The 19407-nt window shown below is 29.3% G+C and overlaps 2 protein-coding genes across 3 annotated transcripts in view; one reads left to right on the top strand and one right to left on the bottom strand.

Moving 5' to 3' along the window:
* Positions 1–19407, bottom strand: part of LOC118069360 (uncharacterized) — a 176031-nt gene that overhangs the window by 40192 nt on the left and 116432 nt on the right. The gene's annotated exons all lie outside the window — the stretch shown is intronic.
* Positions 906–5295, top strand: LOC118069355 (uncharacterized). Of its 2 annotated transcripts, none has more exons than XM_035087410.1 (4): positions 906–1551; positions 2306–2563; positions 2807–3106; positions 4769–5295. In XM_035087410.1, the coding sequence occupies exons 1-4, from the start codon at positions 1306–1308 to the stop codon at positions 5171–5173; spliced, it is 1209 nt and encodes a 402-aa protein (XP_034943301.1). In that variant the 5' UTR covers positions 906–1305; the 3' UTR covers positions 5174–5295. The 2 variants fall into 2 exon arrangements, with proteins under 2 accessions (XP_034943301.1, XP_034943300.1); XM_035087409.1 differs by having other exon boundaries at positions 907–1551; positions 2297–2563.

Genomic DNA, 19407 nt, shown 5'->3' with positions numbered 1-19407 from the left:
AAAATTGAAATTTGTAAATATCCTGGAAATTATTTATTCACATTTATTGCAGTATTTTTTTTTGTTTTATTTATTGATAATTCATCAATTGCATCACATTAGATCATTAAAACATCTTTCCTCCTGACAGTGAGTGATGATTAATAAAAACTTGATAAGAGTAAATTTGATAACAAAAAAAAACAATTTTATTGCATATTAATATGAAATAATTGATAAGGAGAAATGTGATAATAGTTTGTAATAAAAAATTGTAATATAATAATTATAGATAGATAAAATATTGATTACAATTATCAGCACTTGTTCAGAAATAGTAGAATCATCTATTCTATTTAAATCTACGATAAAAATTATCACTAAACAATAATTTTTATTTTTGTTTGATAACTTTATGAAAAATATCGGGTATTCAGTTCTCAATAATATTCTTTATTCCACAAAATAATTTATTTATAAATTACCAATAATATCAATACGAACTAATATTTATTCCTTCTCAACAAAACTTACTCGCAATCATGAACTTGATTTATTACCGATAACTAGAAAAATAAATTATCAGTACAGCAGACAGAAAGATCACAACATAAGAAGTTTTGTGTTTGAAAAAAAAAAAATACTAATCATTCATTATAATTATTCAGTACTAATTACAGGCAATAGAAAAATATATAAGTGCAAGTGAGACTCGTGTCATCAATGAGATAAAAACCGTAAAAATGAAAATTCGTTAAAATAGCATCCTTTCATACAATTATCCTGTTATGAAATACCCTTTATGATCATCAATAGACAAAGAGCTGATACATAAGATGGCATAAGTATGTAGTTAAATGACTATGCAGATATCTTAGCACTGGCGTTTGTGATTGAGTCAATTATTGCACATGAAACATTACGATTACTGACTGCCATAACACACGCAGCTGTATATCCAAACGCAGCAATTGGTCGAGAGGAATTACCACGTTCAGTATAAATAAACCAGGCTGCAGCAGCTTTTATAATTAATTGTATTGTTTCCGTCTTTCTATAATCGTGCAATTTTTATTACTTCATTTTTTTTTTTGCTAATAAAAAAAAAGTGTTGAGGAATTATTCAATAAATTATTTGCAGTGTTTTTTTTCAATCAATAAAAATAACACTGACTGTCAATGGTATTTGCAATAAACTCGTTTATTTAAGTGTCTAGTGGAAAGAAATTTTTGCACGTGAGTGTTAGATTGTGAACAAGTCTGCTGATAGTATTGGAGAAAAAAGAATTTTCGAGATATTATTGATAAATTGGTATTGAAACGAATATGGCAACGCCGTGGCTGTCACCTCAATTCATTGAGAATGTACTTCGACGTTCAGAGAATGACGATTCCATTTGTGTAATTGATTGTTCTATAAAACCAGCAACAAATAAAGGCGATAATTATACCAGCGATATGCATCGTGCATATGTGGAATTTCGTCGAAGTCAAAGTATTAAAGAAGTAACGGAAAAGAAATCAATTATTATTAAAGTTGCACCGACAAATGAAGGACCACATAAAGAAATTGTAAGTCATCTCTTCCTGTTTAGTATTCTTTTTGTGTACATACATGTGATAAATGTAAATGAATGAATAGATTATTTTAATTACACTTAAAAACCTAGAGAAATGAGTGAAAATTTGAATAAAATTATTTTGAATTTTACATTCTGTCAGATTTTTTTTTTTGCTTTAATTTTTTTCTGACTGCTGTCATATTAATTTTTATATTACATAATTGTTGCTGGAAAAATTGCAGAAGTCATATTATTACTTATCGATTACTTTAGATTTTTGGTGTTCACTCATTGGAAGTAATTAATGTAATTGTTATAATTAAAATCCCCTTTACTTTTTATAATTTTGATGAAAAAACAAATTGATGTCATCATTAATGATTTATTTGTATCTTATTTACATATATTATTGATGTCTATAATTATTTAATTATTATTAAATATATAATACTAATTATTTGAAGACATTAAATAACATCAGTCAACGAGAAAAAACTTTTTAGCATTTGATGTAATACATTAAAATTCATAAAATACTCTTCCTATGAATGTCACGAGTTAAATTTTCTACCATATTTAAATTTTAAATTTAAGGATATTTTTTATTTTAAAAATATACTTGATGAAAATTTTAGTCCAAATTTTCTATCCTGCATAATTATTAATTATTTTTTATAATATTAATAATAAAATGTTATGTATTGGAAAAATATCCTTATGTTACTAAATAAATTTTTTTGCTAATCAAAATGAAGGTCGAAAAGGCCGGATTGTTTGAAGTAGAAATCAAAATGATGACGACGACACTTCGAGAGATGCAATTAATCCTAAAAGATACGAAACTTGGAGGTGATTGTTACTACAAGCAAGAAGCAAATCCACCTTTGCTAGTCATTGAAGATTTAGCTCCATTGGGCTTCAGAATGGCTAATCGTATGGCTGGTCTTGATCTTGATCATTGTATGCTTGCTATACGTGGATTAGCCAAGTTTCATGCCAGCTCTGTAGCAGTTTGTGAGAAGGTTTGTACTTGACTCAATCTATATTCCATTTTGCATGTTTCAAATGTAATATTGACTTCATATGTTAAGGTAGTAGTGATTATGAATTCAATCAATAAACTGTTACTCTAAGTTGATCAGTAATGAGATGTGAGACATCAATGTCTGAGTTAGCTAAGCATGAAGTAAATGTAAATGAATTTTTTCTAAATGGTGGCAAGCAGTATTTAAAGTTAAATGTTTTTAGATTATTTTCTATTACAGAAACCTCAGTACAAAGATGTGTACAACAAAGGTATCTTCAACTCTGACAATCCTCCAGACATGGCAAAGTTCTTCACAAGTTCCATGAGAACATTAACAAATTGTGTCAAAACATGGCCTGAACTTGGACCTGAGTATTACGAAAAACTAGACAGACTTGTAGAGAAAGCATATGGAAATGCATCTGATTCTAAAAAGCGTGATGACTCGGAATTTAATGTTATTAATCATGGTGACTTCTGGGTGAATAATATGCTGTTCAAGTATAACGACAAAGGTCAAGTCACAGATCATATTTTCGTAAGTATTTTACTGATTGAATTTTTTAGTATTACTCTATTGTTATCAGTTGGAAAAAAGGGGGGTTGATGAAATTAAATAAAATCATTGATGAATTTAAATAATAGATTTTAATAATATTAAAGTTGAGAAGTTCTAAATTGTTATTCCCTAAGGCTAAAAAATTCACAACTAGTTCAGTTATTGATTCGCATTTTTCATCATAAAAAATTTTTATTACACTATTATATTTCGATAAAAATGGAATAAAATTCATTTAGTTATTAAATTGGCCTCGAGCTACGTCAGAATAAATCAAAATGATAAGCGAAAATATCTGATAAGATAAATATTTCGGGATTTGAATGTACTGAAAAAAGATGAGACATATGAATGATGCTGGTTTTAAAATATGGCATTTGAGTTCTAATTTGAAGATAAATTTTTATTTTTGTGTTGGAGTGAAAATAGTTATCATTTTAGATTCAAGTAAGTTTCAGATACCTTGTGATAAAAGGGTACGATCTCTTTTGGTTTCAATTCGAATCAGACGAATAAAAAAATCGTGTCACTACTTCTGTACTTATTTGAGTAATTTATTTATTTAAAAAACACGTACTGAGGATCTTTTTTAAAAATGTCAAGTGTAAATGTATCGTCGAGTTCTGGGTATCTTGAATAGGAGGAACGATTGAATTGGTAATGAAGCAAGTGGCAGAGAATAAGTGAAAAGTGAGAGAGAACTGTGGGCGGTTGAACACTCGTGTTTAGGAAGTCGTAAGAGTTGAGAGTGCTGACTTTGTGTTCGAGGCGGACAGGTAAAACGACAGAAAGGGGTGGTTTAAAAGAGGTTTTCTTCCTGGGTGTTGAGGGTGAGAAAGTAGTATAGAATGTTGAGAGTCTGTGGAACCGAATCCAGGACGAGTTCATTGCATTATTCACGTTGCATGATCCTAACCAACCTAAAGTTTGCTAACTCTCAAGGGACAGCACGTGCGTGGTACTCAAAGAGCTTTTTCCCCCTTTTTTTTTTTTTTTGATTTGATCTTTGTGGTGATGAATAAAATCTGGGTTTTCAAACTTGTTATGAAATTTCAATTATTCTCAATATAGGTTTATACTTTTTGCTGATGTTATTAATTGTACAGGAATTTTTTCAAATATTGTTAATAACAATTAAATATTGTTAATTATCAATCATTATTGTTAATAATTATTTAATATTGTTTATTACAGTTAAACAGTAGTAATAATATTAATAATAATGAAAATAACAATAACTAGAACATTTGGTATTTTATTCTTTCCTCTGGAGAGTTGATCGTGTAGACCTCCCATGTTGTACCTTGGCCAATATTTTCAAATTATATTTGATGTATTAATACGCTGTTAAAAGGTAGAAGCAATAAAAAAAAAAATTCGTTGAAATATGCTGGTACTAGAATTTTTATGTCGAATTGTACTTTCTATTATTTTAAATATTCTCTACTCGATCAATCTCATCACTTCTACGTGGATCATCTCTTTCAAATTTCCGTTATATATTCTTTCATTTTATCCCATCTAGTAACTGAATCAAAATTACTCTATTCTTTGCCATCAACTACAACAGTTAAACACAACACAATTAGTTTTCATTATTTATCCTACTAGTTAATAAATTAAAATGTTATTTTATTTCAGGTTGACTTCCAATTGTGTGTTTATGGTTCTCCAGGAGTGGATCTAAGTTATTTTTTCAATACCAGTCTCTCTGAAACTGTTTTAATGAACCATAAAAATGACATTCTAAATGAATACCTAAATGTCCTCACAGCTACAATGAAAAAAATAGGATGTAAAACATCTCCACCGAGTATGAATGATTTACAGAAGATATTGCGTAAAACAGAGCCATATGGTTTTGTAGCAGCTTGTACTATTTTACCTCTTGTTCTCACAAAATCAGATGACGCAATGGATCTGGAAGAACTTATGGAGCAAGTTGATGAAGAATTTAATGTTAAAGCTTACAACAATGAAGTTTATAGAAAAGTTATCGTCAGGCGGCTGATTGACTGGAATGCTATGGGATTGTTGGATAAATAATGTCAATTATGAACCCTAGAATGAATTAATAGGATTAATAAATATTGTTGAAAATAAATTATAAGTTTGTTATTGTTGATTTTTTTTTTAATTTAATAAAATTAATTGGATTAGAGAGTTAATAAGATAAGAATTTTTTAATCAAAGATTAAAAAGTCAGATTCAATCAACTGTTTCCTACAAAATAATTAATTAATGTTAAGAATATTTGATTAGTTGTTGAAACTATTAACAAAATACACATAATATAATTTTTATATCTTACAGAAACTTGAAGTAAATATTAGTTCAAGGTACTCTTCAAGTTAGGACTAATCTACCTATAGGTATAGGCAAAAGTTGTTTAATATTCAAGTAGCTCGTATGTTCATAAATCAAACACTTGTCAACCCTTTATGTGCTATTGAGTACTTTTGTTTATTCTACAAGCGTATTAAATTAACCATAGTACAATATAAACCATGCTTATATTCATGTTTCTAACAAATTTCAATTAATTTCGTTCACAAGAAAGAAAAAGATGGAAGAATAACCATCTTAAGATGTTTAATCAATCAAATAACTAAGATAACTTAATCTTGTGGTGATCAACACAGTTATCTTGCTATCTTCGTGATCATCTGTATTAAACAATCCTTAAGTAAACCTTCATCTGTTTGCTCCTCTGTATCAAATTAGTCTAATCACACATATCAAAGCACCAGTATATTCTGATAGAAATCTATTGCACAAACTTGTATTTACCGTTAATAAAAATGACCTTTATTGAAATATAAATAATTCAGATTAATTTAATTACCGTTTGAAAGTACTCAAAGAAACCTACATTAATTACACTACTTGATGCATAATTTGATGTCTTTTTGCATAAGTGATTCTCCTTGTAAATTCTTAATTACTACACCATGTAATTCTAGACAACAAGACCTATATATACTCATTTATTAATAATTTCGAACTAAGTTTCACATTTGTTCAATATTCATATCCAACGAGTTAGGGAAACTTCGAAAGCCTTAATGATGTTAATGATACTTTATGTTGATGTCAATTTTATTCACTAAACCAAACGATGATTTAAAAATTAGTTCTTAGGAGATATGATATCAAACTTTAAATACATTGCTGATGTCTATTGATGATAATTTAGCAATAAATGATAAAATAAAAGTGAACGTAATTGAAAAATATCACTGGATTAATGGAATATAATTTAAATATTGAAAATAAAACTACTGAATAAAAAATGGAGCCAAAACGATTTATTAAATCGTCCATTTTATAACATTTCTTCTCCATCTTTTAACTCTCTTCTCAAACATAAATCCTGGCTTCTTGCACTACTCTACACTCATCTCCAATTCAATCTCCACAGTATTCGTTGCAACTAGACCTCACGGTTTCTCTTTCTGGCTCATACACTTGGACCCAGGTGAATCCTCGATGAGATGATATCTTAAGAATATCGAGTAGCTTTTTGCCAAAAGACTCTGATCAATCTATGACGATTTATTAGAATTTACGTAAACATAAATTACTTCCAAGGATATTTAATTATCAATACCGATTGAAGGAATTAATTAGTAAACCCCATCGTATCGTTTCTCCATCTCTCAGAGACTGACTTACGCACGTAATTACCATTAGGCTAGTGTGTCTCTTGATCCACAGTTGGATACGTACGAAATAGAACGCGTGATTAACTCTGAAAGCCAATTAATATCTCTACAGTCCTAAAGCAATGGCTTTGGCTTTCAATTTCACAAGGATTGTGTTTGTTTGTCTAGCTAGGTTCGCCACACAATGTACATCTATCGATGCCTCAGCAAAAGGAATGAGAGAAGGGAGAACACGGTGAATGATAATACAGCTGGTGAAGACAAACGACAGGATTAATCTGTTCCACACTATCTCTGATACCAACGATACCAGGAATTGAACTCCATTAGACTGTTTTCATTCATACATTTGTTCTCATTTGTGTTCAGGGCCAATGTATATAGAGAGAGTATAAGTTCCAATAGAAAAGATTACAGATTCTAATTAATTCTAGTTGAATTATTTAGAATATTTTAATCACATTAGACTCAAGGAGAATTACCCTTTAATAATGAAGAATTGATGACGTTATTCTGAGAATCAGCAGGGTGAGATAAGCCGTAAAGTGTTCAAGTTATATCCCTATGACAAATGAATAGATGTTATAAAGGTTTGAGATGACTATGAAATAGTCATCATCTCATCTCTTGTACTGAACGTACGTTTGCTGGAAGTAAACCCACAAAACTACATCATATTGGCCATAATCGATTACATCGTGATTGTCAACAAGTGCTGCTACCAAGTGCAGGGAATTATTACATAAATTTTCATTGACAGTAATTAGTGAAGTTAATGAACGGGTATGATCGGTATTTATGATATTTTCAATGATTCATATTCTTTAATTATCAAAAAAGTGGTTCAGGTACAACATGGGAGGTGCATATGATTAAGTTCTCAATAAAAAGAATAAAAATATCTCGAGTAAAAATAAATAGGCCCAAAAGAGGCCTAAAACACACCCAAAATGAAAAGAAAACCCCCATTAAAGCCCGAACATATTTTTGAAGCCCACAACAGGCCCAATTTAGGCCCATTTTCTAAGATCATGCTCGACAATGATGACAATAAATTATTATATTTATTTAATGATAAGTATTTACGACAATTGTTTATTTTTTTTAAGTTTTAAAAACAATATTGGGCTTCAATTGGGCGCCATATGGGCCCGTAAAATATTTCTTGGCACAAATTGGGCCTCCTCGGGTGCGTCCAAAAATGGATCATTTTTACTCGGGATTATATATTATATTTATCATTATTATTAATGTTTTACTTTAATAAATGATTTTTAACTGTTATAGTGTTATCAATGCTATTCTACCAACACTGACCCAAGTTTAGAATTTTATAAATTATTGTTGTTTCTGTTTTCTAAATTATTCTTTTTCTAATTACCCTATTATGGTTCAGTCTTTAATATGGTCCATTCGTTAATTTTCCAAACACACGATGTCTTTTATCAGCTAACCTAAAAATATATTTTAAAATAATTGTATATTTTCATCCATACATTATTGAATTAATTTCAATTAATCCTGTCATTTTAGTAAACTATTTCGTTCATAATATCCCATTATTTTACAATATTGGAAAATGACTTCGTGGTAATAAACAGAAACATCGAGAAGTGATTGAGTAAAAACAAAAAGTGATCCATAATCCTACCTTCTCTTTTACAATTTATAAATTCCAGTATTCAGCTATCTTCCCTTTTTTTTTTAGTTTTTTGATTCTGCAGCAAAAATAGCTGGACCTAATTTATTTTAAGTTGTGTGATTATTCATCGAATACATCCTACATCGATATCATTTTTTGTTCTCGAGGTAATCAAAAAATGTACACAGAGAATTTTTTCACTGCTCAGAAGTAAAACCAATGAGAAGTCCAAAATTCGACGTTTAGAAATAAAATGTGTGAAGTAAATTTTGACTTACTGTAAGTAAAATTCACTTCTGGATACACACATTTTTTACGGACCACTATATCTTCCCACTGAGAAGCTAATAATATTTTCATTTTTTGTAATTCCATATACCAAATTCCTCTGAAGAAATTTTAATCTGCTAATGATTTAATTGAAATATGATTGCATTAAAAGCTATTCCATCCAGTTTAATGTCTGATCTTTAACTTGGAATACTGAATAGAGCCTTTTCAGGTGAAGATTTGTCTCTCTTAGTTATATCATGCTTTATTCCTCGACTCTCGTTTATCCTATTAATTTTTTGCTTTGTGTTACACATCATAGAGTATGACAATTTAGTTCGCTTTGTCAGTGCAATATTTCTTAATAATGAAAATGTTCGCTAATACTCTGATTGTCTCTTTGCACACAACAGAACATGGCAAAAGAAAGGAAATTACATTAGAGTTGAACTGACTTGCGTTACTCTAGTTTCATTTGCTTTGTCTTTCCTTCGTCTTTTCATCTCTCATTCTATCCAAATGTGTATCTATCTATATTTCTCTCACCATCACACGTAATGCTCTTCTGTCACTCCCCCTTGTTTTATGCCTGTCGTTTCTTGCTCCGTCGTTCAAATTATTATCACACTCTGTATTCGCCGCTTATTCTAAAGGAAGTTACACATCTATTCTATGGAATTATCAAAAATATCTTAATAATATTACTTTGAGATAATTAGTTATGATATTGCTTGAATTAACATATTAATCATCATTAACACCTCTAAAAAATATTCATTACTGCTTTATAGGATAAAAAAATGAACTCTTCCACTGTGGATCAGTGAATACTCACTGAATAATTCAGTAGATTTTACAATCATCGCAGAATCAGTAGAAAATTAAATAAAAGGCGATAAATAACAGAACACTATTGTTTTTAATGATTAAGTTTAAAAAATAGTACATTGTTAACCTAGGGAGAAAAGTATGATATTCTGACCTGGCTGTATAATTGCATCCCGAGCCAACATATTATTTTTTATCATACCATTGTTCAAAATTAAGGTTGTTTGTTTTGAGGTTGGAAAAGTGACGTTTTCTCTCTTGCAGAGAAGCCAACACCCGTCTGGACATGCGCACAAACGATTTTTTGTCTTTTTTGCGAGCGACAAAACGTCGCTTTGGAGCCTAAAAACGGGGAGCAAACTTTAACTTTGAGTGAGGGTATGAGAAATAGTACATTTCACACCTAGGGAGGAAAAGTAACTTAAATTACGTGTAAAATTACAATCTAAACCGAAGGCGAGGGTGGTAAACACGTAATTTAAGTCTACTTTTCCTCCCTAGAGCTGAAAATGATTTATCGTCATACCTGCGTGGAAAGTTCAACCCCTCTCGAATGGAAAAGTGAATTTTCCGCACAGGTATTACGAACAAATTATTCAATTGATATTATCATTTGTTTAGTATTTCAGAGTCAATAAACGCATAAAAAAAAGTAATTCAAAGTCTCTTAAATAAATATTTTGCAAGCCACAAGGTTGATTTATATTTTTTTGTACTGATCATTTTTAAAAAATGATAAACGATTTCATGTCAAAAAAAATAGTAATAAGCATGAACTAATCGACTGTTGATAATGTTTATCTATGATACAAAAAGTTGATTGAAAGTAATAACCTTGCTTTGTTAGTGTTCAAAGAAATCTTGACATCTAATTAATTGCAATTCTGAGGTTAGACAGAATATGAGAAACTTGTGGATGCTATCGACAAAGGGAAGGCAATATCTATCGACAGCTACCGATACATCCCGAATAACTTTGTCATGTCAAGATGAAAGGAGAACATGCAAATTCCAGGTACAGCCATGAAAGACGTGTTTCTCTATACATTGAGGTAGAGAAGCACAATACTCTGAATATAATATTTGAAAACCATTTCGCCTGTCGTTTACAAGAAAAACTTTACGACGACAATACAAATTTCGTATTTTATTGAAAGTTAGTATCTTCAATTTGATTCGTTTCATTGCTATATCTTTTTACTGTATCAATAAAACAGGAATGATTCATGTTGCAATAAAATTCACATTTTTCATTTTAATTTTAAAATTTTCAATTGATACTACACGATATAATGCATCATTCGTACTGAATTGATGGAGATGCTTGTTTTATTGGAAAACTCATGTCGTTCAATTCTTATTTTCTTAAAGCGAATCATGTTCAAAGTGAATATATTCTTCCGGGGTTGTAGCGTCGTTATTATCAATCAGTCATCATTATTATCATTAGCCATCAGTTTTAATATTTTTACAATCCGCAATAAAATTATTGCTTATTCCAGTTTGATGGTAAAAAGTATCATAAAATTGAAAATAAATTCTAGATGTGTTCGAGTGGCAATCGAGTATGAGTCTCCGAATAGAACCCGAAAGAGACCTAAAAAATGTCTATAATTAAAAAAAGCTCAATATAGACCCAATTAAAGCCTATTCTTAATTTAACAATATCTTTTAGGCCCATAGCGCACCAAATTAATGCCAATTTTATAAGATCATATTCGACAATGATGACAACGAAAGTAAATTCAATAATTAGGTTTTATGAGAATGTTTTGTTAAGTATTAGAAATATTTTTAAGCTCAAATTGGGTCTTTTATGGGTCTAGAAAATATCTTTAAGGTTAAATTGGGTCTTTTATGGGCCTACAAAATATCTTTGAGCTTAAATTGGGTCTTTTGTGTGCCGGAGGAAGACTTTAAAGCTCGAATCAGGCCATTTTTGGGCACACCTAAAAACTATTTTTACTCGAAGAACTGATTACGTAATTTTATTCAAATATTTACTAACAACTCAGAACTACCTGAATAATAGTATAAAGCTGCCCATGTTGATACAAACGACAACTATTCTTTTGAAAAAATTCTATTTATATAAAACGCTTTTTTTTATCAAAGTCTTCTAATGTACAAATAGTCAAAAAAAAAGTTATTATATCAAACTACGGGGAGTCGAAAAATGAGAAAAAGTTCAAGAGTTTGAATTTGAAAAAACACGGCTATTTTTTGTTCTAACTGTCAACAAAGCCGACAAAAAAGATATTTACATCGCATAGCGAATGTTACGTTAGTCAGTGAATGCTAACAGAAGTTAGTTGAGTTGAAAACTTGTTTTCTAGCTGATGAAACAAGCACAAGGAGGTTGGGAAGATGTACACATAAGTACAAATTCACGACTCGCATTCTATTTGATGATACGTGAAATACATTATTCCCTCCATTATGGTTGGTCCCGTAGTTTCCTATTATTCGCTATCAGAACATCGCCCACAGAATAGAAGTAAAGTTCGCGACAGCGTCTGAGTAGTTTATGAATGCCAGTGGGTGATTGCGAGAATACGTCGTAACAGACCTGTGAAGGTGTTTATCAGACTTGTCGAGGTTTCTGTTCAGCTGTTTCCCACCGCCTTTACTTCAACCCCGGTTCCTATCTGCGACACTCCCTCTGTTCCCCTTTTCAATTCACTGCAATAACTCAAACTCTCAATGCCTTTGACTGTACGTCAAGAAATATCTTCTACAAATTGTTCTTAAAATTCCATTTTTCAAATCAACTTTTCCAATCTCAAGTAAATGTCAGTAATTGTCTCTACTTCTAAGATATTATATGTAATGTCTATTGGCATTCTATGCTATTGGTATTGATAATTCCATTTCAAACAACTTCAAAGGCCTTTTATTCATCCTTTCATACTCCATTTTTCTCCAATTATCAATTATTACTCTGCTACAAATGCTCATAGTTATTTTTTGTTAACCAATTCCCGAGTAAAAAATAAATAAAAGGATAATTTAATTATTAATTGTTTTTTTACTGTTTTACTTCTCTGACAAGCTTTGATTAAAAAATTTCCCATTTTACCTCAATATTGCGGAAAATGGACGACAAGTTTGTTGAATTCATTTTTATCAAATTTTTTTAATATTTATGGCACATGAAAATTATTTCTTGTAAATTAATAAAATTTCCTGAATTATGTAAACACTGAATTTACAATAATGGAATTTATTGATTAGTAATTTTTTTATTACTAAAGTAACCATCAGTATTTTTATTTCAATACCTCTCGAACAATAGAGTGGCTTTAGAATAAAATGAGAGCTTGTAATATTGATATTATTACCTAGATCCAATAGTGCTGCATTTTCACGTAGCTGGATGTCGAAAACAATGAATGCATTTGTAAGACCTGACTTCAAGCGATTTGATACCGTCTGCATGAAAGTCCTTACAATAGTTTGTTACTGTGTAACAAATATAGAATATAATCAAATAAGTTATGTAACCTATCAATAATTATTATTAATAAAATATCACCTTTCACTTGATTATTAAATTTATTATCTTACACTAAGAAGAAATCTTTCGCTATATAAAACATATTTATTCAATTAATAAAAAGAATTTAATACAAAATATTTCATTAAAATTAACAACATTTTGCTAGAAAATTTGAATTTTGCTTGAATTATTTTGATATTTTATTTAAAATTATGACGAGTTCAAATACAAGTACTATTAGATTAATTTTCACTTTCTGGAACACCATGCAAGATCAATTGAGTGACACTATAAATCCTAGTGTTTAGAAACTAAACATTTAATGTGTTTGCCATGTTTAACGCCATAAACAAACTATAGATCTTAACACACCTTGGAGTGTGTTAAAAATGACTACGAGGCTCTACAGTTTGTCTACAATAGTTCAGCATTGAACGGACTTAAGGTGTGTTATTTTAACACATTTCAAAATTACAGTCATGCCATTTACTACAATGCTATAGTTTGTTTATGGTGTTTAACATTATAAACACTTGGATATTTTATTATTAAACACTTTAATTGTTTTATTACTAAATACATTGGAATGAAAAAATGCTCAGATGTTCGAAATGTACGTAATTGGGCATAATAAAAAAATATTTTTTGAAGTAATTATCAGAACCGAGTCTATAAAAATGTTACTATGTCAATTATAAAAAAAAATATATCGTCGTATCTATTTAAAACTCTAATTTTATTGGCTAATAAAAGTATTGCTTGTTCACAATAAATTTTTTTCTCAGTGTATTAAATGTGCCCTCATTTCTAGTTATTTTTCTCAAAAAAAGCATGAAACCCACTTAGAGTATGACCTATTTTACAAGAATACCTACTAAACGAGATTTTTAACAATATCTTCACATCATTGACTCTTCATCACTATCACTCATACGATCGAAAATTTATCCCACAACTCACACGAAATATTTATCAATACTTTCATCACACTAGGCGCTTGTGCCGTTACGAAGGCATCGATTTTCACCGAGAGGATATACAGAGATGAGGAAAATCACACTGACCTGCGGTAAAATGGAGACCAAAAAGGGAATGAAACATCAGAGAAATGACGTCGCGACTCATGTTCGATAGTTGTAAAAGCTCGCGACCACAATTGGGATAAGTTCTCGACAGTTAGTTTGGTTAGCTTGTACGTTCACAGCACGTTTAGAAGCCACAAGGGTTCAAGTGGCCCAGACACTCGTGGTTTTGTGTTTGCAACTCAATCGCTTCAAGATAAAACTAATTTTATGTTGAGTTTTGGATTCTCACTCTTCGTGACTCACTGTTTGAATCATTATTCCAACGTTTTTATAATTAAAAAAAATTGTTTTTTTAATTACTTTTGAAAGTATGAAATTTTTCTAGTAAATCTTATTGCAATTCTTCTCTGCATCTATAGATTACTTAGATGTTTAGAACAACTTTGTAGATTAAGCGCTGTTACTTCGAATTTCATCAACTCTAAGCAACCTCAAAACCAATCGATTGACCACTTCATCACTGAAATCGGTCAAATTGATCTTTGAATATCTACCGAATAAAGTTTGGGTATGTGCAAACTAATTCTGTGTCCATTCTTCTTAAACTGTTTACTAGATTTTAGTTTAAAATTTCACTGCTAATCGTAGTGTTTTATTTTAATGTCAAGTTTTAATCAAGTGTTTTAATATAATGTCACCCATCTCTGATTTGCATTGTAGTCATTTTTTAAACACTTCCAAGTGAATTAACAGTGACCTGAGTGAAATTTTCTTTTGGGAAGGAATTTGTACTTGATTGGGTTTTTCTTAATTTAAGTTAGCTGTGAAACAGGAAACTGGGGCCCGCATTTGAATTAAAATGCTTGGTCCAATTGGGACTAGGAAAGTGAGGAAAGTTTAATTAAGGCAAGTTTAGGAAATGCGAAACAAAATTTGAATAAAATGAGTGAAGATGTTCATTATGACTTTAATTTTCTTTTAGTTTAAAAGACTTTAAATGTATTGAAATAAAACACTTTTAAATTCAAGATTTGCACATTGATAGAAAAGATTTATTACTGTTTTGAAAAATGATTTTTTTTAATTGTTAAAATCAATGTTTATTAACAGTTAAGAAATCTTTTTTAACAGTAAATCAACCAGCGTTCGCAACGCCATCTATTCGCCAATTCACCTTTTATAACCTTACTTTTTGTCTTATGCATATCATTTTTTAATAGAAATATGCATGAAATAAAGCTAAATCCTGACCTCATTCGAATATTATGTCATTTTATATTAAAAAAAGCATAATCCACAATAAAATATGGATTGTATGGGTTACATTATCTTTCTTAATCGTTAATTATCTATTAGACATAACCTAAAAATATTTCTATTAATAAAAAATAAAACTACTGATTTGTTAATCACCAAAACTTCTTTTCTATTATAAAATATTAATTAAAAGTAACAAAAACATTGATTTTAACCATTAATAAATCATTTTTAAAATGTAATAAATCTCTTCTATCACTTCATAAAAAAACCTTGCTGCAAAAAAGGAGGTTCAATTTTCTATTTCTCCCATTTTTATTTGCTCCCTTACTAAACTATCAAAAATTTAAAAATGTCATTCGTAATTATAAATTAAATTTAAAATTATTTTTATTTTATATTAATGAAATATCATAAATTTATTTTAATCTCCAAATCATTATTTTTTATATGCGTACAAATACGAATATCCTTCGTTCTAACCCCCACAGGAAATTATGCACGATGACACAAATAGCGTAGAGAGAGAGTCGCGTTGTTGTTGCGATCTCGTTATCAAACTACACGTCAACGAGACTCTACAGTGTACAGTAGCCAACAACCCCGGAGTATCTTCTCTAGTTGCTTGCCATGCCAAGTTATCGTGGGAGGTGCAAAAACTAAGATTACTATGCGATGCAATCAGCAATGTTTCGTGCAGAAAAAAAACCGTTTATAGTGTTTTCTTTTAGATTACCAACACATTCTGTGATTAACGGCGTAACTGATTGCTTTTGACGTTGTTTGCTGCAGTAAAATTAATTCTGAACTTTGTCAGGAGAAAATTATTTTTTGAGTTATCTCTTATCTTTTGTTTAAATATTAAATAAGAAAATAGCACAGAAATGTATTTTTAATTGGATGAAATAATAAAAATAATTTAACAAAAGAAAAAGAAAGGTATAACATAAGATAAATGTTAAAATCAAATTAAACTTTTTTAAATAAAATAAACAAATATCAACATTTACATTTTTACTTAAACTTCTTGGAATATTTATGAAAAAGTCTTTGTAAATATTTGAGAAAGCTGATTTAAACTTGCATGAAATGTAAATAAAAGGATTAAAAACATTGAAAAAAAAAAAAAACATGTCTAAAGTTTCAGTAATTCTAATTCACCTCAAAGAAACTTTTTTTCAATGAATGGAAAAATTCTTTCTAATTACAATTAATTTGACGTTCTAAAAAAAAACACATTTAATGAATGAGTTATATAGAAACATTAGACGGTTGAATAATCTTAAAGTAGGCCACTGACGAAAAGGTAAAAGTTGGTATTATTCAATGACCATCTCACGAAACCTTGAGGGGTAAGGTAATGCATAAACAATGGTCGTCTATCCACCCTCGTATCTCGTCTACCTCAGATGCAGCTGCAATGAATAATAAACTAGTCTGCAGATATGCAAACGCATAGAATGAACTGGCAAGTGCAAGGATAAAAGCAGTAAGAAATATCTCAAGTTGATTATTGATAAAGAAAAGCCATTTAATTTCATTTAAATTTGAATATTCATTAAAACATTAACAAAGATACATCTTGATACCTTGTTAGCAATTATCATGACATTTTATGATTGACATATTCATGATGAGAATATTTTAGTTAATATTCATATTTACATTATTCCAATGGTATATTAAATTTTGAAGGTCATTTATTAACTTAATTGTGTACCTTAGTGATAGAATTGTTTAATTTATTTTTATATTCATATTTTATTCAATAAACTCTAGATGAGTTGATTAAAATAAAAATATTATTTTATATTTAAATGAATGCTTTTTAAATTCAATGGATTATAAGAGAACTTGTCAATCAAAAATTTTCCATGATTTAGTTTGCAAAAAAAATTCTCAATCCATTAAATCAAACAAATAAGTATTCAGAACAAAATGTTATTGTTCTCAAACAAGAAAAATGGCATTCAATTCGAAATAACAGAACTTGTTTATCTATAGGAAGTGTAAAAATAGTGTATTCATGCCATTGATCCTGTCAAGCATTTTATTATTGTTTGTAATTAACAGAAAATTGTTTTTGCAAAAAAGAAAAAAAACTCCCCATTGAGTTTAGCAGTTGAATTCATATTGCTGAAATAGTGATTTTGAATTTTATTCTAGAGTTTTTGTTAGAATGTAAACTTTTGTTATTTTTTTTTTTTTTATTAAACATCACAATGTGTGTATGTTTGATATTCTGACTTGTGAATTTATTGATAGAGATTATAATAATTTTCAATATTACTCCAGCATGATATAATTAATAATTAAAATTTTCTATTAACCTAAAAGGAAGGAGAATAAGTAAAATGTTGAGTTTTAATTAAAAATCTTCACCTCCTTATCCATTTTCACCACTAACATTTCGTCTTAGTGCATGAAAAATGAAAATCTGACTCTTAATATTTTATTGGAACGTCTCATGGTAATTTAACATCAAGAAGTTTAATTAAGTGAACAATTAGTGAATATCAGAAGACTGAGTTTAATATGTTTAATTATTAATAATAAAAACGTTGTAATACAGAAGTGACAGATGTGTGTAAAGAAAGAGCTCGAAGGTACAGTTGAGAAGGAAGTAAAAGGTCAAAGAGAAGTTATATATATAAAATGAGAAATAAAGAAGGTATATGAGCACATCTAGTAGCATGACATTATGCAGGTGTAGCATGAAGGAAACTGTGTGGTTTTTGAATTAATTTCTTGGAGAAAATTTCTCTCCTCCATCTTTTCCTGGTCTTTACATGTTCTCTCTCCACCTACGCCACTACTGTACATCCTTGGAATGCTTCCAATTGAGGATTGAACCGTTCGTAACTGTTGAACGTGAATTATGGCGTTTATATGGTAGAGTAAAGCCTCCTGAGCCGATAAGGTAAATCAGTATTGCTTTTTCTAGAACTGTTTCGTTAGTTAATCAATTTATTGCTTGAATCTGAAGAAATGAAACATTCTTTTTAACTTCCAAGTGGAGAATTATTTTAATGAGTTGGATTTTGTGAATCCCAAATTTGGGATTATCTTTCGTCCCAATTATCTCGACATGAGACCAATTGCATTCGATAAATAATTACGCAACTTAAAACTGATTAGGGTTTCAACCGGCCCAGCCATTTTTGTGCAGAATTCGAACATCTTTTGAGAGATATTATTATTATTGCATGTTAGGAAAATTTGTGCAAAAATATGATAAGAAACATATTCAGTCTTACACAAAAGATAGTATTAAGAAACAAAAATGGCAATAATTGATTAAATTCTAAACATGTGTCAGTATTGATAAAAAAGAAAAATTATTGTTAATAATAATTAAATATTGTTAGTTAATAATTATATAATATTATTAATTGAAGTAAAACAGTAATAATAATAATGATAAATAGAATATAGAGTATTTTTATTCTTTCCACTTAGTCCAGTAGCCAATAAAATACCAAAAGAATAATTGTTCGATGGGGATAAAATTTTTTTACTTGTTACAGATAAACAGGTGCTCTCGCAGATTTTTTTCTGTAGAAAATTCGATTTTCTAAAAAAAAAGTATTTTTACTTATCCTCCTATCTATCACCAGTCTCGCTACGTAAGCGATGAAAGGGTGAAAAATGCATGTTACAAAAGTTTAACATTTTTTAAACAATAATAATAATTGATTCCGAGTGAAAACATTTAGTACAAATACTCTCTTTAGTGACTTTTACAACAAATTCGTCGTTAAAAAATTTTTATCTGCATTAAACAATTGCTCTCTGGTAAGATAAAGTTTAAATTACAGACCGGTATTTTTTTATAAAGTTCTGTAAAACTTTTTAAAGTTTAATAATTGAAGCAAAATTAGATAAAGAATAAAATAACTAATTAATTTTTCTAAATTTTTAATTATCAAACCCTAAATATGGTATGAGATAATTATTTTTAGTTATGTTTTTTTCTTTTTTTTGTTCATTTAAATTATAATGTTGAACGATGATTGAATGTAAATCGTCACGTTATCGTGAGTGAATTCTGAACGAATTTCGTATTCACCCAACTGAAATTGGTTGTGTAATTG

This window comes from Chelonus insularis, unplaced genomic scaffold (genome assembly GCF_013357705.1).
Source record: "Chelonus insularis isolate UGA/USDA-ARS -01 unplaced genomic scaffold, ASM1335770v1 contig_408_pilon, whole genome shotgun sequence".
Lineage (NCBI taxonomy): Eukaryota > Metazoa > Arthropoda > Insecta > Hymenoptera > Braconidae > Chelonus > Chelonus insularis.
Note: the sequence above shows the minus strand (reverse complement) of the source record. Positions and strands in the feature narration are given on the sequence as shown.